This window comes from Pteropus alecto, unplaced genomic scaffold (genome assembly GCF_000325575.1).
Source record: "Pteropus alecto unplaced genomic scaffold, ASM32557v1 scaffold103, whole genome shotgun sequence".
Taxonomy (NCBI): domain Eukaryota; kingdom Metazoa; phylum Chordata; class Mammalia; order Chiroptera; family Pteropodidae; genus Pteropus; species Pteropus alecto.
In genome coordinates this window covers 7,343,318-7,365,491 of record NW_006436288.1, presented here as the reverse complement: position 1 = coordinate 7,365,491, position 22,174 = coordinate 7,343,318, and the positions used below count along the sequence as shown (strand labels likewise).

The following is a 22,174-nucleotide window of genomic DNA, read 5'->3' as shown; positions in this document are numbered from 1 at the left end:
ATAAGCCTTAGTATGACTATGATCTGTGAGGATCTCTTATGAATAAAATATATAAACTTTAGTACTTAGAACTGTAGCAGTTGTTTTTATTGTTCAGAGCCCTATTTTGTTTATTTTTCAATTATCAGCTAGGTTCTGAATAGCTGAGGCTACTGGTAAGTGACTTCTGGTTAAGTGAGCTACATTAATCTTGCATCCAGGCAAGTCAAATATTTAGTTTCCCTGACACATCCAATTTGTATAATGTGAGAGATCTCTATATTGGGGCAGCTACAGGAGCTCCCTTTCTTCCTGGGTTCCATTTCAATGAATTTCCTTTCTCTACCATTTCTCTTTTGTATGCTTCTCTTTGTCTCTAAATTGACGAGGAGAATTGATGTCCTTGAGAGAGAAGGGGAGAATAAAGCTTCAAGAACAAATAGAATTGTATTGCCTCCCTTATTGTCATCTACACACCTCTCCCCTTTCTTTAATATACATTTATGACCTTACATTTTCTCCTGCTGCCCTGGTGTTGACAGTGTAAGTAATCTCACATAATGATTCTCTACCTACCTCAACTTGATATTTCCCATATCTTCACCTTTCTATGTATCTCTTATCTCATAAGGTCATCCCTTCACTCCCCCCTCCTTCAGTCCCACATTCTTTTGGATCTCTTGCTCTAGATCTTCAGAGTCTTTACCAGTAGCCTGGGATTGGGTATGCATGTGAGTAGGGGAGAGTCCACCCCACTGAGGAGCTGGGGAATCCCTTCATCTCATTGCAGTTACATCAGAGTAGGAAATTGATAGGAAGGAAATGAGTGTTTAAGTTTCTCAAATTGGAACTCAGAGCATTTTTCTCATTGAAAATTGATAAAAAGATTAGATTCTGTATAATATGATATATATGGGAAAATGAATTTGAAACTCTAAAACATCCAAGGAAACTTAATTACAAAGCATGTATAATGTATAATTGGTAGCCTTTTGTTAAGGTATAGAATTCAGTTCTTCATGATAAATTTTGTATCAACAAGCAAATTTTGTATTTTACATATGGTCAGTTCTGTTTTTCCCCCATTCTTTCTACTAGGAATTTCCATTTTTTACCCTGACGGCGTTTCCTCCTGGATTTCTTGTGCATGTTGGGGGAGTTGTTAGTGCACGCTCTGTGAAGCTTTTGGATCGTATCCACAATCCTGGTATGTTCTTTAAAAGTTTATTTTCAGTGTTTCATTTACTTAGATTATAATTATTGAAGTGATTTTTATAATGTTTTTTAAGCCAAATGTATCTGAAAGAGAAACGAAAAAGTATAAACTGACACATGTTGCTTTAAAATATTTGCAGTCATCTTAATTAAAAATAATCAAACTAAGTATAAGTATAATTTAGTTAATTTTTTATACAAAACAGACAAATCTTGATTCATTTTTGGTCAGGATGTCTCTTTGAGGGAATCCTTAAGTGACTTTTTAGCCAGCTGTTTTCTTTGACCCAGGCAGGTAGCAATTTACAATTTGACCATTGTCGCTAAGGTGTTAATTCTTTTCGCTAGCAATACTATAGATTATTCGAGTCATTTCTTTATTCTTAAAAAAAGTATTCTTTTAAAATATAATTGTAAACATTGTGTAGAGTATTTAAGATTTAATGAAAAAGCAGCTACTGTCTGATTCCTCGGTTTCTTTTACGTAGCTATTTGTTCTATATAAGCAAACAAGAATAGTAGCTTACTTCTTTAAAATATGGGGCCGTGGTTATAAAATAAGAAAGTCCTAGTAATTTTAGGCCCTTGGATTAGAAATGCTTTGGTGATTTTTCTAAATCTAAAATAAGCATGGTAATTGTGGTAGGAACTTTTTTATATGGAACGTGTTCTTGCATCTCTCATTGATGCGATACCCAATAACTTGCTTAAGTCACTTATTTTAATGACATGCCTTAAACCTGAAATTATATTAGCATTTTTATTTGGCGTATAAACATATAAATTTTTGAAAATTATAAATTGTTACTTCTAATAACCTCTTCCTGAGGTTTGCACTAACAGTTACAAAAAGAGTAAAATGCTTTGAGATTATTGTATGCAAAACATTCTTTTAAAATTAAAAAAAAATTAATCTGTGCCCTGTAGTTTGATGTCATTTGTGTTAATAATTATAGAGAAAAGAATGAAATTTTTCTAGATCCTGAGCAAGATTTCAGAAAAGCAATACTAGCTAGGATTATTTTACTCTGAGGCTGAGCAAATACATTTTTTAAGCATCAGTCTTCTCTTTTTCCTCTATGGTTTATCCCCCTCCCCTGTTTCTTATTTTTCTGGTCAATTAAAGGTCTTTTCTTCCTGTAGTATTTGTATATTATGCAATAATTAAAGGCAAATTTAGACTGATGCCAGCCTAATGTATTGAGACCTTGAAGACTATGCTAAGTTCCATATTTCTGTGTTTAGGAACTTGAATTATTTGGAAAGTGCAAGGAAGTATAGGGTTAAGATACCTGACATTGGCTATGTGACCCAAAGTTAGTTACCTGAGTTCCCGTGGACCACTGACTCAAATATTTTGATAGACGGCACCTACTGATATAATAACTTCAAAAATAGTTTCAGGAATTTTTCAATTATTAGTGATATCTTCAGTTTACTGAAAACATTTTGATTTTATTGTTGCTTCCATGTACTCTGAGTAAGCTGTAGAGTCTGGGAGAACAAAGGAAGGTTACATAAATAAGTTTAAATAGAGAGCTGTATTTACAATCATATAACTTTTTACAAAAAAAACTGCTTTATGAGGTTTATCATACTTGCCAATTTGTTCTAGCTGTGTAAGAAATGTAAGAATCCAGGCCCAGGGAAGAAAATAGAAATCCTTACTACAGGATACATTTTGTGTATTACAATTACGAGCTTATCCATCCTCTTCCTTTCTTTCCCTTTCAGAAATGTTTTCAATTCCCATATGGAAATTCTCAGTTACTAATGGACTGTTTCCCAAACAATTATGGGCATATACTTATAAATGCTTTTAATGATATATGTTAAATTTTAATTTTGTTTTATTTTCAGTTAAATACAAATCAATTATATATTTGAATGGTTCCAATATTATATTATTTTGATAATAAATATGACGTTCTTTGGATTGCTTTTTATATTATGCATTAAAAAAGAACATTTTACGAACATTTTATTAGTCTTCAGACCCCTTAAATAATTATTTATGAACAGTATTTTTATTTGTTGAAAAAAGCTGAATGTTAAAACAAAACTTTAGATGAGTGTCTACATAAGGAACACTACATAATACATAATGATGAAGTATTAATTTTATGACACTGAGTTAGTCTGCTGAGAGAAACTTTGGGTAGATTGAGATGCATGTGCTAATATTAAAAGTGCTGTATTCGTACTCTCAAATGAATCTTGCAGCTATTTTTTTCACTAGTGAACATTGGAAATTTGCATTTCACACTGAGTGTAGAAGGAAAAAAAAATCTTATTTTAAAACCACTACCACCTGCTAATTCTATGGATTATTATTTTGAAGTTATTGCTTCTAGGACTTTCTCCTTTGTTAAATATTAAGCAAACAGGATTACATAACAAAAGAAAGAATGGGGTGGTTTTAAAAATCAAAGTAATTATCTTAATTAGATTTTAGTTAATGTTAGATTATGATAGCATGCTCCTTCTTCTCTTTCTATTTCTACTTCTTATTAACTCTGCTGTCTGTGTCTTTCCAGTTCCTGTCGAGTGGTGTTGTCAATTGTGTTTTGTTTGTAGTGTTTTATGTTTTTTCCCTACTATTCTGCACCTAAAACTGATCTACTAATTTGCTGTTTTGAACTCAGCCTTTGTCGGAATTATGGGTAACACAAGATCTTACAAACTGCTAGACTGGAATAGTTTCAATTCAGGTATTTTAATGGTCATTCAGTACTACATATGCTGACAAAAATTATGGCAGCTCAGTGAAGTTTTTAGAAATGTTCTAGATTAAATAGGTTTAATATCAATTCAGTTATGCAGATACATTCTTCAATGTATATGTTATAACTTGTAATTTCCATGGAAATGCAAATATAAAAATGTGTTAACTCAAATGAATTAATCAAAACCATAGAAATACCATAAGTTATTTTGTTAAGTGATTAACTTTGAGAATGATGATTTTAAATTATATTTATTATGTTTTCAACAGTTTTTTCCTATGAGATAAATGACACAGGAATTAGCGTAATGATTAAGGAAACAAATTGTTAAATATAAATATTAAATGACTTGATAATATTAAAATATATTTAAACCAGTTCAGATTTGAATATATTTAGCATTCTATAAATACAATAAAAGTGTAACTATTAGCATTTTATTTATAATTTTAGAAGTGTTCCAAAATCTGTTGAGTAAGAACAGATTTTGAGGGGATTAACAGCTTTCATAAGCTTTCCTCCTTCCTCTTCCACGTGAGAATGTAATTTTTTAAAGTAATTTTACATATGGATATTGTTTATAGCTTTTAAAGAAACTGAACTAAGTTAACTTTACAGCTGGTGATGTGGTTTAGAGTCGAAGCTAGTTAATTTTCTTTTTGGTAAAAGCATATTCTCTCAATAATACAAATATTGAAATTTTTGTCATTTACATATTAGAATTAAATAATAGAACCATCTTGATTCAGCATCAGAAGCTGTTATTTTACCTAAAGAACCTTTCAGCTTTGTGTCAGAAAATATATTTATAGAAAAACAAAACCAGAAATATCGAGTCTCAGCATTTTAGATAATATCCCATAATCTTTTCAATATTGTAAACTTTTTTTGTTCTTAGGAGTCCAGGATGTAAGTTCTGATGTAAGTAACGCATGTTTGACTATGAAGTAACTCGTTTATCATGCAGATTTACCTAAATGCAGTCTAGTAAATAAGCTGATTAGGTCCAGTTGTTGCAGTTGTAGACTGACACCAACTGGTAAATCTTTAGGGAAATTATCTCTATTTTCTATCCAACTTTTGCCAGCATACTGTTCTCACATTGATTATAAGTAAAATAATCATTTTTAATGTAATGCTGTATACTTGGTTTTTAGCAAGAAATTAAAAATACCCTGGTGGATTAGTTTAATAAAAATAAGAATATATTTTTCAAACATTAGGCAGATTAAGTGTAGTGTCAAGAGAAAAAAGGCTTGCTATGTAAGAACACTGAGAGCGGATTGATCATTAATAATTTAAGGAGCCGAATCTTGTCAGGGCAAATATGTTTAGGGTGAGATTTATGTTAGTCAGATGATAGAACAGTTCTCAAAAATGGAAAAGGCAAAAGTTAAGTCTTATAGCATAATAAAGACCTTGTCTCGTGTAAGCAGAGTGACAGAATTTGTCAAGGAGAAACATGATTAAGGGATCAGTATATCTTGCCATCATTTAAAATAAAGTCTAGTAGGCAGTAAGTGTATGATAAAACAGAGATGACTATAAGTTATAGAATATTCAAAGAACATAAAAGATGACTGTCAATTTAATGTTCTCATAGTTGTATGCTTTTGATTGAGGAATTAGAACTGTTATGGTAACGTCTGGTACATATTCAGAAATCAGGCTGATTTTGGTGTTTAGGAAAAATAACTTGATAATTCTGAAAAAAAAAGTGACATTTGGTAAATATATTCAAATTATTCATGTATTCTTCTCTGTAATTAGGGAATATTGCTGTCCTGTATTGCCATAGTGAATCAAGTATTAACCATGTCAATGAGAAAACTAATTTTTGGTATGGTTTTTGATTTATTTATTTTTATTTTTTATTTATTTTTATTTTTTAGATGAAGCAACCTTTGGTTGACCTCACAGATTGCAAGGACTTTGTCAGTTTATAATGCCTTATTTTTTATTTTTTATGCCTACAGCACCTGGTCTTCCTAGGTGGTCTCCCATCCAAGTACTAACCAGGCATGACCCTACTTAGCTTCCAAGATCAGATGGGATCAGACTCGTTCAGGGTAGCATGGCCATACACTGTTTTCTTTCGTTTGTTTGTTTTAATTAATGCTAGAAATTGTTCATACTGTGTTTCCTGGATTCTCTGATACCATGTATTATATGATGTATCATCAGTTTAATTATAGCCTTCCAAGAGCAAAGAGAAAGAAACACTATCATATTAAATATACTTATCAATTATTAGACATTCTTATTTCACAAGCCTTAAAATGTAGGGATAAAACATTTATATTACACAATAATAGTTCATGAAATATGTTATGTCATGTAACCATTTACTAGAATATATTTTATGCCATGCAGTTTGCTAGATGATAGATGTGCAAAGATGGCAGTCCTCCTATTTTTACAAAGCTCATATTCTGGGAGGATAGAATAATATGTAAGTGGTTTTCTGTGTGCTGTGGTATTACAGTGTTAAATAGGAAGGAAGGCATGATTAACTCTGTGTAGCCAGGAAGCTTATAGAGATAGTTCTGGAGCTCAGTTTTTGAAGACTATATAAGAGATTCACATAAATTTATATTTCATATAGTGTACTTGGAGCCATGTTAATGTACATCCTTTGACTGTAGTTCTGAAACTTCCATCATTTGTAAAATAATATCCTAGCCAGTACTCATTTGATAATGTTAGTTACTTGATACTTAAGTTGTTTGCCACTGAGTACAAAATGTCTTAGTTTAGCTTTGCTTTTTTTTTTTTTTTTATGTCTCCTTTCTCTGCTTTGCTATCTTAGTTTGTGATAGAAAAATATTTTTATAGAGCAGGAAGAAGGGAACTCAATATCTGAGATTTATTTAAAAATTATTACTATTTTTTTAAATCTCGCTTCTTATGTTTCTGGCCTGGTAACAGACCTTGAGAAAGACAAGATGAATCTTGGTACTAGGAAGGAAGATGCAGCATTTGCAAATCTTGTGGGTGACATGCTAGGAACAGCGGAACATAGGAATAAGAGAGGGTAACCAATGGTTACATTTGTGTTACATCATTGACTGTAGGATGGAGAAGGGATATAAAGGCAGCAAGACCAGAAGCAGGGAAACCAGTTAGCAGACTGTATTCAGTGGTGATCGGAGAGCTAAAGTTTATAGAACACTTACTGTGTGCCAGGTACTCTTCTAAGTTTTTTATGGTGGTAGGACATTTAATCTTCAAAATACAACTTTGACTGAGGTAGGAACTATTCCCATTTAATATATGAACAAAATGCAACATAGCAATTTTTCCAAGATACAATGCAAAGTGGCCAAATGACAATTGAACCTTAATTCTCTGTCTTCAGGCCTTAAACTCTTAACTGTAAATTTCTAAAATATTTAGGATGTAAAACGAGCAAGACTTGATAATCAGTAGAATGTGGCGAGTTTATAGGCTTTTGGCAATTTTTAGCTGAGAGTGAGAGAAATATAGATCATGATTATCCCACATTCAAGTCTATTTGAAAGTTGAGTTTTAAAAAGTTCTTTAAGAGCAAATTTTAATAGTCCTAGTTTATTGTTTCTTGAATGGCTGTGATCTTTTTTTCTTTCAGAAGAGTTTACCACTAGAAGTATTTTTAAACAGATCACACAAATAACTTCACTTCATAGTAGTTTTAGTGTAGTTGAGGAAAATTTGTTATTTTCTTTGTATGGATGAATGTCAGTTTAGGTATTTTTTTCAGGATGTGACAAGAAGAAATATAAAGTAGTTATATAATTGTTTGAAAAGTACTGAGTCAGGTGATATTTAAGGAAATATTTATGGAATATACACTATTAGTCCAGTCATTCAAATTTTGTTTTTAGTTTTAAGTAAAAGCCTTTTATTCAGTGGGTATTCATGGAGTGCCTGCCATATATTGAGCACAGTATTGGGGATTGGGAACGCGATTTTTCAGCTAGGCAAACATTCTATTTACATACCTGGTCTAGGCTATTTCTCATACTCTTTTGGTGTGTGCATGTGTGTGTGTGTGTGTGTGTGTGTGTGTGTGTGTTGTGTGTATTAGTTAAATGAAGATAGACTTTCCTGGAACTTGAATTCAATGATGATCTCAGCACTTATTTTTTTTACTACGTCTGAGAGGTACACATGAGCAGATGTGTAAACTAAGCCTGAAATAGTTAAGCAGCTTTTTTTTTTTAGTATTTTAATAAGGTTTTCAGAATGTTGCTATATAGAATTCAAGAAGGCATAAATATAGCATATATGCTATGTGAACTTTTTATATGTAAAGTGACATAAATATACATATAATTTTCTTTATATAATATAACTGGATATTACTACCTACTCTTTACTATCTATAAAAAAATCAGATATGTAATCTTTTTAATTGTGAAATTTTGCTCTTTACATATATACAAACTATAACTCGATATTCATTACATTATTATAATGTAACGTGTAAATGTAATATATTATTTTCTGCATATATAATGTAACATAATGTAACTTGTTTCTAGTTACATTTATATATATGTAAAGAGTGAAATTTTACAAATAAAGAGATTACATATCCGTTTTTTTAAACAAATAATAAAGAACTCCAGTTTGGTCCAACATGAATTATATCTCAGCTGCCATCCTAACATCCCAAATTACTACATCTTCATGTTTGCTCTGAATTTGCACATAACTCCCTATGTAATAAGAATCTTTCTATTGGTCTGGTACTGAATCTTCACCCAGTTTGAGGTTGTATACTCCCTTGACCCTAAACTCTGTACTTTCAGTTTCGTTAGGAGAAATCTCTCTTCTTCAAAGATTGTTTTGAGAATGTAGCTTTTTGTGCTGTCTATTAACAAGGTAGAATATCATTGTATTACACACCTTTATTTGATCCTACTTAATGGTTTATCTCTTCTTATTCATTTAAAAAATTTCCTTTTTCCTTTCAAACAGATTAAAAGATTCTTAAGGGCAGAGTTATTCTTTTCTAGAGCTATGTAAAAATAGAACTAAGTTTAACACTTTAAGTACTCGGTATTTCTTAGTTGGAAGTGTGTGATTGCCTAAAATCTCACAGAGATTGAGTTTGATAAAGGCATACTTTCTGAGATATAAACGATTTTTGTTATTTTAGAAATCTTTACCAGATTCACCTGCATTTCAGAAACAAAATAAAATGCTAAAAAGATGGCAAGATATAAAGCTATGGCCATACACTAGAAAAGTAACATTAGTAAAATGAATTGCTTATGATGTCAACCCAAGTATGCAGACATTACCCCTAAAAGAGGCATCGGTGAAGTACTAATCTAGAGCTCAGTTCATGCCTACCATTAAAAGGACATATTAAAAGATTTGTGATATTATCTATGAAGAGTTTTGACCCATAGAAGAAAAACATAAAATAGTATGAAATATAATTTTTATAAGTAAATTATAAATACTCCTAAAATTATATCTTCATAGTTATAAATACTATAGATTTGGGAGGAGCGTGGTATTTAACGTGAAGGTATTTTTTTCTTAACACCTCTGAAATGTTATCAGTTGTGACCCTCACATCTTAACTGTATATCTTCCAAATGACTAAATTTTATCCAGTTTCATGTCTGGCATGTATAGTTGCCATAAATTTTTAAGCCAGACCCTTTTGCCTTTTATATAAGTATGGTAGATCCTCAATTTTGACTTATGTAGGATGAATAAAACAATTCAAATTCACTAGTGTGTTTCCTATAAGATATAGTTAGCAGTTTTTAAGCTTTCAAAATTCCGTTATAAGATTAAATACTATGGTATTTCTGAATTTTCAGTTGTAATAAGTTAGTCATAATTACTACTTGAATTTTCTCTGGCTCATCTCTGGCATAAGATGTAGGTGTTGAAGATAAGTTAAAATTTTTCTTTAATATTAAATAAATTAACCTTAATTTTATTTTAATTAAATAATCCCTAAATTTAATAACCAAAAAATTCATCCTTTGGCTTTTTGCTTATAGTTATAGATAATTATTGTTAATCCAATTACTAGTTTGTGATTAAGTGCTCCCTACTGTATGCTTGCCTTGCTTTCACCTAGAATCTAGGGCCATTACTTTCTGTAACCATTTCAGTGAGCTGCCATAGTTTTCAGTCTGTACTGTCACCTGATCCAAGCATGCGCCAAAATATCCACTGTTTCTGGCTCCTGTCTGCTGAATCTGCTTTGCAAAACCCTTCGTTCTTTGAGCTTTTGCTTTAGCCAAAAACCAAATTTAAGAAATTCTTTGGAGTGTGGACATACGCCATTTGCTTCCTTAGCTCCCATGTTATGTAACTCTTTAGCTTTTATTAAACTTGTAAATAAATACAACAATGGCATCCCCATGTGCAACTGTGTGGCTCGTGTGTCAGAATAAAGGCTGCTTGTAACCTTGTCAGAAGAATATGAATGCTCCACTTGTGCTGCATTCAGCTTTTTTTTTTTTTTTTTTTTTAATCAGCCACCTATTCTTTCATAGTGTTTGGTTTAATTATCTGATTATTTTATGTGTTATACCAAGGTAAGTTTGATGTAAATAAACTTTGTATTCTATGTGATTACATGTATCTCATAGTAATTATTATTACATACTTTTCCATTTAGACATGCTGGCTATTTTTAAGTAAATAATATTGAACTTAAACTAAGTGGCTTCCTCCATTTTTCATTAATTTAAAAAACAATGTCATGGATTACTTCTTGTAAAATTCATTTTAAAAGAGAAAAGCTACCATGTATTATTTGTAGCATAGATATAGGCATGCATAATGTGAGAAAATCTATTTTTTAAAAATGTAGTATACAATTATTTTAGCAAGCAATATTTTAAACTTCCAGAATGATTTAAAAAGTAAAAAGCAGGCCTTACTAGTGGATTTAAGAAAAGTTAAGACTTTATTTTACATGGTTTTTCAGAAAAATAATTATTTTCTAAACTGATAAATATATTATTTGTGATATCTGTTTTCAAAGAATCAAATAAGTTGATAGATTTAGCAACTACTTAAGTAATAATTTGTCTTATGATATAAAAATTCCCTGTTAGGAAAGGATGATATTAAATAGATATCCAAACTGGTCTAGAAACATGTATGTCTTAAAAGAAAAAGAGAGAATGGACTTAAAAAGTGTATTTGTGCTGTTAATGTCTGCATTTCAGTTAGGCATATGAAGAAATTCTTTAACATAATAGTGTATGTGCAAAATAAGGCCACCTAATTGTCTCGCATTTACTTCATAATGTTGATTGCTAACACCATATCGTAGTCTTTTCTATTTTTCTTCCTTCTTTATTTTATCTCATACTTTGATCCTTTCCTCAGTTTCCTGGAGTCTGCATTTCTTTCTTTTCTTCTGAAAAAGTTTTAGGGTAGCTCTGTCTTACCAAAACTTTAATTCAAGAACTGGCTGGAATCATTTGTAGTTCTGGCTTTTATCTCTTCATTTCTTCTTTTTGCTGAACACCTCCCTGTGGAGGAATCAAAATTACATCATAGAAATGTGAGCTAAAATAAACCTTTTAATTTTTCTTTACTTTGCTGTCTTCAGTATTTTACTAGTGAGTATAATTCTACTTATTCTCCTTATTTTTAAAACATACTTTGAAAACGATATACACCAAAATTAAGAATTAGAGTTTTGGGATTATTTGATTTTTAGCTTTAATAGTGCCTTTTTATAGAAAATTTACAGTAGGAATTTAGCATCCTATTTATAGTTGGTTGAGGTTTTTCTATTTTAAATTGTTCCCAAATGGAATTGGCAACGAAAAGAAACAAATTAGGATATACTGTTTATAGACTGTTTCTGTTTTTGACACCTTTGACATAAAAAGTTACTATAATTCACAGCTGCTATTCACCAGTAGTTTGCAGCTGACTGCAAGTGATTAGGAAGTATGTGTGACAGATGCCCCATTTATAATGCTCCATTACAATCAATATTGGACTCCTCTATGGTATTAAAATACAGTTCTGTGATTCTAAGGCATTTTCTTAATTACAGAGCCATACATGAAATTATAGTAGTTTTCTATCTGAAATTTGTTCTGGTATACATTAGCCAAATTATTTGTATTAACTCTTTAAGTGTATTGTTTATTTTATTTTGAATTGGCTAGTCCCTTTGTTTCTCGTCACTTTGCTTTAAGACGGCTATAGATAACTTTCTCTTTTTTAACATCAACCAATCTTTCTTTGCCTTGGAAAGAACCCAGAATATGTTGGGTTATAAAAAATGAACTCAGAATTTAAATTAAATTTATGACTATGACTCATAAGGCGTATTCTCAGCGAGGTGAGATATAGGATATCCTCTCAGTTTAAGATTAGAATCTGGAAAGTCTGGGTCTACATTTTAAGTTGTACCGAATAAAATACGTTTCTATAGATGTCCCTTAAAGTAATAAAGTAAATAGAACTAGATGGTTTATTTTCTAGCAATCAAGTTTAAAATGTTAAACTTTTTGAGAAGTAGCATTAAACTAAAATGTTAAGCTTTTGGAGAAGTAGCATTTTAAATATATGATGTTTCAAAATTTGTAAAACAGTAATTCTTTGCCTCCCAGAATATGTTTATTTTAAACATTTCTTGTTCATTTAGACATGTGCTATTGAGTAGTGAACTGATGTAAAATTTATTTTTCAGATGAACCAGAAACTCGAGATGCGTGGTGGGCAGAAATCAGACAAGAAATAAAATCACATGCTAAAGCTTTAGGCTGTCATGCTGTAGTGGGCTACAGTGAATCAACTAGCATCTGGTAAATGATAACAACTTGATTTTCTAGATGCTGTAATTTACAGGTTGTCATCTGAAAGGGGAAAAGCCTTATGCAAATATAGAGAAAAAAATAGTGGAATGATCCAGGAGCATGGGCTTTAGAGTACATCACACCGAGGCGAGGTTCATATGCATTTTTTGCCACTGCATTGCTATGAAACTTTGAGAAAGTTACTCTGCACCCCTGAGCCTCAAGTTATACAATGAAATAGAGTTGATAATCACCTATCAAGATTATTGAGGAGTTAAATGAGAACATAATAGTGGCACATAGCAAGTATTAACTCTAGGCCTATTTTACTCCAGTTTGTGACTCTGCTAACTCCTTCCTCTCAGATCTTTGAAACCTTCGTTCTGTTGTAAATGAGCTGCCTTGTGTCTTTAAAGTTCATCTCTAAACCCTTTCTACCTTCTTTTACTAATTGTAACTTACCTTTCTCCTGCGAACAAATCGTCCTTCCTAACGCTGCCAAGTAATGCAGGGACTTCCATACTCTTAATTCTCAAAACCTTGTTTTCCTACCTTTCATTCAAACAACTTCTCCTCTTTAAAGTCCATACTATTCCACAGTTCCGACTTTCTACCTCCAAAACGTTATTCTGCCTTTCTCAATCCCTCTGCCACTCCTTCAGTGAAACATGACTATCTTCCTTCTGACAGCCTGGCATTGTACTTCTCATTCTTAAGTCCTCTGACTTTCTTGTCCTCTTGGCTTCAAATCATGTTTTGGACCTCATTATCACTCGAAACTATTGACTTTTAAAAATTTGAAACTGTGAAATTTCATTATTGGATCCCAGCTTAATATTTTTTCACCCATATTGTTTGCTCATTTACACCTGGTTTATTTTGACCCTTATCTTAAACCAAGAGTTTTCCTTACTCAGGTTCTGACTTTACTTGCTGTCGGCCATCTTTGAACCCCTACTATCAATCCCTTTAAAAGTTTATAATAGATATTACTTAGAAACTGTTTGGCCTTCTACTATTTTTCTACCTTCTACTCTTGGGTAATGCTTGCTGCCAAGTATTTCATGGATAATTCTCTTGCGCTTGTGGTGATCGTTATTAGAGAAATATGATTAGATTGTAGTAAATATGGACACCGCAGAGCCATGCTATTTCATCTTCTGAGGACCCTTTTTTTCTCTTTGTAGACCATGTATTTTACTCTTGAACTTTCTAATCCCATTGTAGTTGTTCTAAACCACTGACTTTATTATGCTTATCCTGCCTTACTCCGTAGTAGATAGTCTTGCTTCATTCATGGATTTAGTGTCATACACTTCCAGGTCCTACGGATATGGTTTTAAAAGACATTATTCTTGCCATGAGATTCACATTCTCCTGGAGAATTATGACAAGTATAACATATTTTATTATGGATCCTAAGATGCTTTGGAATCCCAGAGGGTTAGAGGTTAGAGGTAGGATTGGAAGAAAGTGTTAATGAAATAACTGAAGTTTAAAGTGAAATTTGTAAAATGAGTATAAATTATATAAATGAAGAGAAAAGGCATAGGAAAAGTGTTCAAGGCTAAAAGAACAGCATATGGAGAAAGACAGAGATGTGTCACAGATGCAAGATTCTACAGAAATGAGCCCAATTAATTTACTTAGAAGTTCGAATTCATCTGACAGTCTTTTTTTTCCTTTGGACCTCAAAAAATTCATTGTATTTAAATCTCCTCTTTAATAATTTGTTCGGTTCTAAGCCATCCTACTTACTATTACCAGGTTAAACTCTTTATGATGCGCACTTCTGCTCTTGTAGCTCCTTGACTAAGTGCCTTCAGTGGCTCCACGTTATTCCTTCTGACATTCTCAGTGCCCACTTAAACATTTTAAGCCTGGCCTCTGTGTACTCAGTTACAAATCAAGTGACCATTTCTTTCATGTTCTCTTAGGCTTCTGGTTCATTTACACTTCGTTTCCAGTGTTTTGTCCCTAGGCTGCTGCTTTTCTCATTTGCTTTAGGTGATCTTTTCGATTAATTGTGTTGACTATTTACTTTTTTGGCTTTCAAATTGGGTGATATATAATAAAGAGTTTCAAAGAATTCTTTTGAATATCAAGTTTTAACATATATATCATGATGTAGTTTAAGTTCCATTTAGTATATATTGGATATTGTTTCAGATACCTTTTTAATATTAAATTCAAATTAGGTTATAGCAATATTTACGTAGTTGTGTTTTTAGAATAATTTAAGTAAAATTTAATGTGTATTCAAAGAGTATTTTAATACAGTTGAATGAGTTATTGCTGGATTCAACAGTATGGTTTGTAACTACTTTTATTTTGAAACATTCTAGTCTTTATCAGCTTTACCATATTTTAAAGGACTCTATTATTAATATTATACTTTATCTTTCACAATTTTTAAGTAATAAAGAACTCTTGCCCTCTCCACTTTAATAACATCATATTACTTCTGTTTTCTTTCCTAGGTTTAAGAGGTAACTCTGTAATGTTATTAATGTTTAATAGAGTTTAACCTGAATTTAAATTGTCACACTTGTGATTACTTTGATAGTTAACATTTTCCAAAGTTAGATTGTCTGAAAATGTTAACTTGTTTATTTTTTTTTCTTTTATAGTGAAGAGGTCTGTATTTTATCTGCATCCGGCACAGCAGCTGTACTGAACCCTAGATTTCTGCACGATGGCACTGTGGAGGGCTGTTTGGAACAGAGGTTGTCATGGCAGCCTGGCTTATTTTCCATAAGGGCAGAGAAGGGAGAGAGGTTGACTGTTTTTCTTTCAGAACTGAGATAATTCTCCTTGAGGGTGGGCTACAGTGGTACAGTGTCAGGCCCTTTACTGACTTTTACATAATACAGCAACAGAGAAATATTAGAATTTGCATTACAGGACACACATTATAATTGACATACTTGATAAGTGACATGTATAACTACCAATTGAAGAATTTCAAGGATACATTTTCTTGTTTGTTAACATTATAGAAATAATTTTTAAATTTGATTTGTCTCTTTCTTTTCCCTTTGTCTCACTTGCAAAACAGAAAAAGGCCATGAAACAGTTTTCATATAGAAAAGTCTTCATTTATAAAACAATCAAAACACTATATTGTACCAAAATTATATATAAAAGCTTCATGGAAAGTGAAATATAACTTTAACATATGTAAAATAGAAAGTAAAAATGAAAGTATTAAGTAAAATGAAATTACTTTTTGGCTTATTTGATTATTGGTCCCTTTAATCTGTTAGCTTCCATAAATGTCAAAATGCTTTCCATGAACAGATGAAATTATCAAATAAATATGCAGAAAACTATTAGTTTGGTTCCAGAGTCTACTTGAATAATGTAAATTTTAATTACCCCTACCCCATAGTATGCATATTTGCTTAAAAAAATTTTTTTTTAGTATTAGTATATTAGTATCTATTAAAGAAAAAAGCAAAAAAAATTATATATCAAATTTAGTGCAAATTTGTAAGTCTGTATAACAGATATTTTTGCTGTGGTAGACACACAGAATACTTTGGTCAGTGTCTTTTGTCAGTATTAAAAATGCATTTTGACCATAATATATTTTAGAGAATTGTAAGTCATCATAAATAGGGAAGTGAAAGTGGAACATTTGAAGTACATTGGAATGTTCTACTGAGAAAACTGACCTTGCCAGTGAGTTCTCCCAGTGATACAATATAGTTCTCACACATGTTGGTAGATTTCATTCTAGAGTAGATAGAATTTTAACTTTTTTTTAATTAAAATTATTAGGGCAGCATTGGTTAATAAAACCATTAGGTTTCAAGTGTACAACTCAGTAATATGTCATATGTGTATTGCACTGTGTGTTCACCACGCAGAGTTAAATTTCTTTCCATTACCATATATTTGACCACTTTTACCCCAATCTCCTTCCCCTCTCCCAAGAAGCCTAATTTAACAAATGACCTTTCCCATGCAGCTAGGTTATTTCAGTGTTGTGGCTTGGATGGATATAGTGAATTCTCTTGTATGGTGGTCCAATGCAACAGATACCATCTCTATTTGTAAAAGAGAAAAATGTCCTTTTTTTTTTCTGCTGTAAAATTACTTCTGTTTACTGGAGAAAATTTGGAAAATATAGGAGAATAAAAGGAAGAATTCCCTGTGAACTCAGTATATTTAGACAGTCTCTTTTGTACATTTCTATTTGAAATGTTTTCATAAATTTTAATACTTTTATTTTTTATGTGTTACGATGTTGCACCACTGTTCAAACTTCTGTGAGGTGTTTAGTTAAAAGTTGTTTCAGGTTTTATCCTTTTCTGTCCCCTTGTAACACATGGGCTTTAGATTTAAACAAACTGGCATTAAAATTTGAGGTCTCCTATTTAGTGCTTAGTGTAACTCAGGTTGGTTTCAGGCCAAGTGACATTATTAGTTTTTTGTTGTTGTTGGCTGGGCTTGATATTGGTGGTGGTGGGATGGTCGTTTGTGTTTGCCTGTAGTTTTCTTATTCTTCAAAAAATAAAAATGAAAAGAACCTTTTTAGGTGGATTGCAATTCCCACTTTATAGAAGAGTCTCTGAGAGGTTAAATAACTTGTTCAAAGTCACATAGCTTCACTCAGATCTTCTGATTTCCCTTTTACTTCTAATATAGCAGAATGCTATCTCAACAATAAAAGAATGGTATCTGGGAGTAAATTAATTTTGATTTAAAGGGTTGTGAAAATTCAGTGATAGTATGAGTTTCTTTTTTAAAATTTGTCTTCTTGCCAAGTTTCAATTTCTGAAAGGTTGCTTTAGTTTAGAAAGAAGTGAGAACCCATATCTTTCCAGAGCCCTAGATGATGTGGCTAGGTGAAAGTCTGAAGTTCTCCCCAGAACTTCCTGTTTCTCTATCAATTCTCCTGACTTCCTCAGATTTAATGAGTGAAAAAATACTTATTCTAAAATGAGTTTGTAAACAGCGTATTACAACAGACATTTTGCAGTGAATGGGAAGGTCGTGGGTTATTTGAGGTTTTTGTATGATATGAATGTTTTTATGAAACAGGTTTTTGGTTTCTCAGAAATGTTAAAACAGCCTTTGGAAATTAGAAATTTTAGAGTGTGCCTATTTTGACTTAATTTTTTTTTCTTCTTAAATAGATTTGTTTTTAACCATAAATTTATTTTCAGATTGGTTAAAAAATGTTTTTTCTTAGAAAATTTTTAAAATTATATTTGTGTTATATTTCTCAGACAGTAAAAAAATGTCACCCTTATTGTCTAAACATTTATATTTATGCTGTATCTCAAAGAAAAAACTTTGAAATAATAGTGATTTTTGTCAGGTGGTAGCCACCACACATAAGAATTGTTGCAAAATCACTTTCTACTTGTATAAGCCTTTTCTGTCATAGGAAAGTGTATGGTTACCATTTCACTGTCGTTTGTAATTTTTATCAGTCATAGTGGTGCTCTTAACCACCTACTGTGGTAGAAGCTATGACGTAGTTTGTGCACAAGTACTGTGTATACAATATATGTTTTTGAAAAAAGCACAGAATTTTCAAGAATGCCTTATTTTTTTTTTCTTAATTATTTACATAGGCTAGAAGAAAATTTGCCTGCAGGCTGTGGATTTTGCCATATACCGTATGATGAACTGAATATGCCATTTCCAGCTCATCTCACATATTGCTATAACTGCAGGAAACAGAAAGTTCCTGATGTTCTCTTTACAACTATAGACCTCCCAGCAGATGCAACAGTTATTGGAAAAGGTTGTCTAATTCAAGCAAGGTATGTTTGCGAAAACGGTATTTGGCATCCCTGAAAGAGTATGGACTATGGAGTTGAATCGACCTATTTTCAAATATCTGCTCTACTGTTTCCTTCTTATCTGTGGGATCCTGGGCAGGCTGGGCAGTTCTATCCGAACCTCTTAATTTATTGTATGAAAAACTGGGAGGGAAAATAGCCTCTTTATAAAGCTCAAATATGTCTATATTTGTTTTAAACATTTAAATTCTGTATAAATGCTTGTTATTGTGAGAATTATTAATTAACCTGTTGCAGGCTAGGGATGTGACTCAGTATACATGAATGAAATTAAATATGTAATACATTTTGGAAGTTGATGTTTTCTTTTAAATAACAGTGCTATGTAGTATTTCTTTTACTACTTCACTTAACTGTTAAAAGCTCCTTTTAAAATGTACTGCAGTTAGGCAATATTCAGTTGTGGTAGGCATATAGGAAGCAGCTGTTAACTAACTGTCTAGGTCACTAACAACTGCCAGGTGACCAATTCAATTGAGCATTTCTGTCCTCATCTTACTTGCCATCTCAGCAATATTCATTCAAGTTGATCGTTGTCTCCTTGAAACTCTTTTGACTTCACAGTGCCACACCTTCTGCCTTTTCCTACCTTTGTGTATAGTTTCCAGTCTCTTTGTTGATTTCTCTTCGTTTCTTGATCCTTGAGAGCCATGGGTCTGGACCCTCTTTTCAAAGCTCTCTCCCTAGTTGAATTCATCATTTGATAGGTCTATATGCTACCTTTGTGTCTTTGACTTCCAGATTTATAACTTCAGTCCAGAACTTTCTTCTGAGTTGCAGACTCATATACTTACTTGTGTACTTCAGACCCCATTTTGATGTGTCAGAGGCATCACATACTTGTTCCAAATTGAACTGCTGATTTTCTTCACTTCTTTCATATTAGCCTTCTCTTTTTTAATAAATGATACCTTGTTTTATCCAGTTCTTGGTGTCAAATATGGTATTCTTTGACTCTGCCCTTTTTCCTAACCTCCTCACTTCAGAGTTACAAAGTTATGTTGCATTTTCTTCTAAAATATGTTTGTAATCCATTTCCTTTTGTCTTATTCTTTCTTGAGTCTTAGGCCTTTCCATTTTGGATTGTTTTTCTTTTGCCTGAGGTATATACTTCAGTATTTCTTTTGGTGGGTCCGATAGTGATGAATGCCTGTCTATATATGCATTTATTTTATCTTTAAAAGATATTTTGGTCTGGCCGTTATTTTATTTCAGCATGTTGAAGATACCCTTCCACTGCCTTCTGGCTTTCATTGCTACTGTTGAGAAATAATATATTAGACTAATTGTTGTTCCTTTGAAAGTATTGTTTGGTTTTTACTGAGGCTGTGTGTAAACTATTCTGTTTGTATTTGGTTTTCTGCAGTTTCCTATGAAATATTAGGTACAGAGTTATCTTTATCTTAATTGTTCTACATTGGGCTTCTTGAATTTGTAGATTGGTGTCTTTCATGTGTTTTAGGAAATTTTTAGGTATTAATTCTCCTCTGTTTCATCTCTTCTCTCTTCTTGATTCTCCACTTCAAAATATGATAGACTTTCCCACTGCCTCTTCTAAGTCGTTACTCTCTTCTGTGTTTTCTATCTTTTTGTTTCTCTGTGCTATACTTTACATACTTTCTTATCTCTTTCAATTTTTAAATTTTCTCTTCAGCTGATTCTAATATGCTGATAGGCCAAATAATTTGTAATTTTAAATTTTTGATAATTTATTTTATTATTTCTAGAAGTTTTGTTTTTCAAATCATGTGTTATAGTCTGGCTGATCCTCTAACTAATAATTTTAATATCTAAAATCTGTTTTCTGTTGGTTATTGTTCATTGTGTTTTGTTTCTTTGACTGTGATAGACTCACAGGAAGTTACAGAAATGGTATAAAGAGTCCTGTGTACCTTCTCTCATTGTTGACATCTTATACAGCTGTTGTAGAGTATCGCGTAGGAAATCGACATTGATATAATACTGTTAACTGTACTTATTCACTTCACTTCACTTTAGCTACAATAGTCTCCTTTTGGTTCTTCTGGTATGCCAGCTCCTTTCCATAATTGTCTTTATCCAATTCTCCCAGTTTTAGTCTTTACAGTCCCAACTCAGGTATCATTATCTTTCTCTTTAGTTATTTCCACTCGCTTCACCTGGTTTATTTTCTTCAGACACCTGATTCTTAAACATAGTCTGAGGTTGTGTTTATTCCCACCTCCCCTCTATTCTCTCACTGAGAACAGGGACTTTGTGTTATTTTCATTGATCAGTGCTCACCACCTAGAACAGTGCCTGGCACATGGTAGATACTCAAGTAGGTTTTATGTTCTTTTAATGTGTAAATTAATTTTTTCCTCTGCTATCTATCCATCATAAGATCATGTGGAATTAGGAAACCTAAGATTTTAAATTATATTCTCTAGTAATTTTAATCAGTATTTATTTCATTTCTAGAGATATTGAGATTTTTTCCTTCTTATTGAAATAAGATTTTTAGCAAAAAATGTATACATTGAAAAAGTGACCAAAAAGATTACTGATATAACTTAATAAGCCCATTTGAAACCAATAAATGTTTTATCAAGCACACTCTTACACAGTTTTAAAAATTGGAAATTTCTTAAGGTGGTACCAAAAATATCATCCACTGACTAAATTATTTTTTAAAACAGGTTATGTCGCTTAAAAAAGAAAGCACAGGCAGAAGCAAATGCCACAGCTATCAGTAATCTGTTGCCATTTATGGAATATGAAGTACATACTCAGCTAATGAATAAGCTAAAACTCAAAGGAATGAATGCTTTATTTGGACTGAGAATTCAGATCACAGTGGGCGAAAATATGTTGATGGGCTTAGCGGTAAGTTTACATGTTTTGGTTTTGTTTTTTGATTCCTATAGTTGTAATAGATTCTATTTTATGTGATTCAAAGAGTCTCCTAAAAAGAGTTATTTAAAGAAACTGGTATCAAGACCTGTAAGGGTTGGAGACATTATAAGAAGTAACAAATCTGATGATAGGCTTTCAAATATTTTATTTTTATATTTAATTATGAAATTATTATCTGTTATTTTAAATTATTATATAAAATTTATATTTATGTCATTATTATATTTTTATATTCTGACAATAAGCCCAATAGTCAGATTTCTAAAAATTATTATGTGTAGCTTGTTTAGTAAGTTGGCCACCATAGTTTTGGATTTTATTATTGTTTATGCATCGCTAAAACAGGGTTTCTCCTTCTTGGAACTATTGACATTTGGGGTTGGATAACTCCTTTTTGTAGTGGGTTGTTTTGTTCATTGTAGGATCAGTTTAGCAGCATCCCTGGTCTCTGCCCACTAGATGCTAATAGCTGCCCTCCAGCATGACAACCAAAACTGTTTCCATACATTACTAGATGTTTTTGGGAGGCAAAATTACTTCTGAGGTGAGAGAAGACCATTGTGTTAAAATAATCATTCATTTTAATGGAGAAAATGAGGCAATACATATGAGACACTACCTACTGTTTGAGAATTAAATTTCATCATAAGTGTGCCCCCATGGTTAGTAGACCATGTGTGTGTTTCTTAGGTGCTGATAGATTGTGAGTCTGTAGAAAGCTCTATATCTCAGCTTCATGTTTACCTTCGCTTGTTAGAAAACAAGTCCTAACTAGAAA

The 22,174-nt window shown here is 31.9% G+C and overlaps 1 protein-coding gene and 1 pseudogene across 11 annotated transcripts in view; one reads left to right on the top strand and one right to left on the bottom strand.

The window, feature by feature from the left end:
- The window catches only part of C2CD5 (C2 calcium dependent domain containing 5), a 79,951-nt gene that overhangs the window by 34,654 nt on the left and 23,123 nt on the right, over nt 1–22,174 (top strand). For 6 of the 11 annotated variants that reach the window (XM_025047383.1, XM_025047385.1, XM_025047380.1 and 3 more), the window contains exons 10-14: nt 1,078–1,186; nt 12,598–12,712; nt 15,334–15,480; nt 18,292–18,483; nt 21,180–21,366. In XM_025047383.1, the coding sequence (XP_024903151.1) occupies nt 1,078–1,186; nt 12,598–12,712; nt 15,334–15,480; nt 18,292–18,483; nt 21,180–21,366 (750 nt within the window). The remainder of the gene's footprint in view (nt 1–1,077; nt 1,187–12,597; nt 12,713–15,333; nt 15,481–18,291; nt 18,484–21,179; nt 21,367–22,174) is intronic. The other 5 variants (XM_025047384.1, XM_025047381.1, XM_006912681.3 and 2 more) reach the window with 1 other exon arrangement.
- On the bottom strand, nt 5,888–6,006 carry LOC112480437 (annotated as a pseudogene).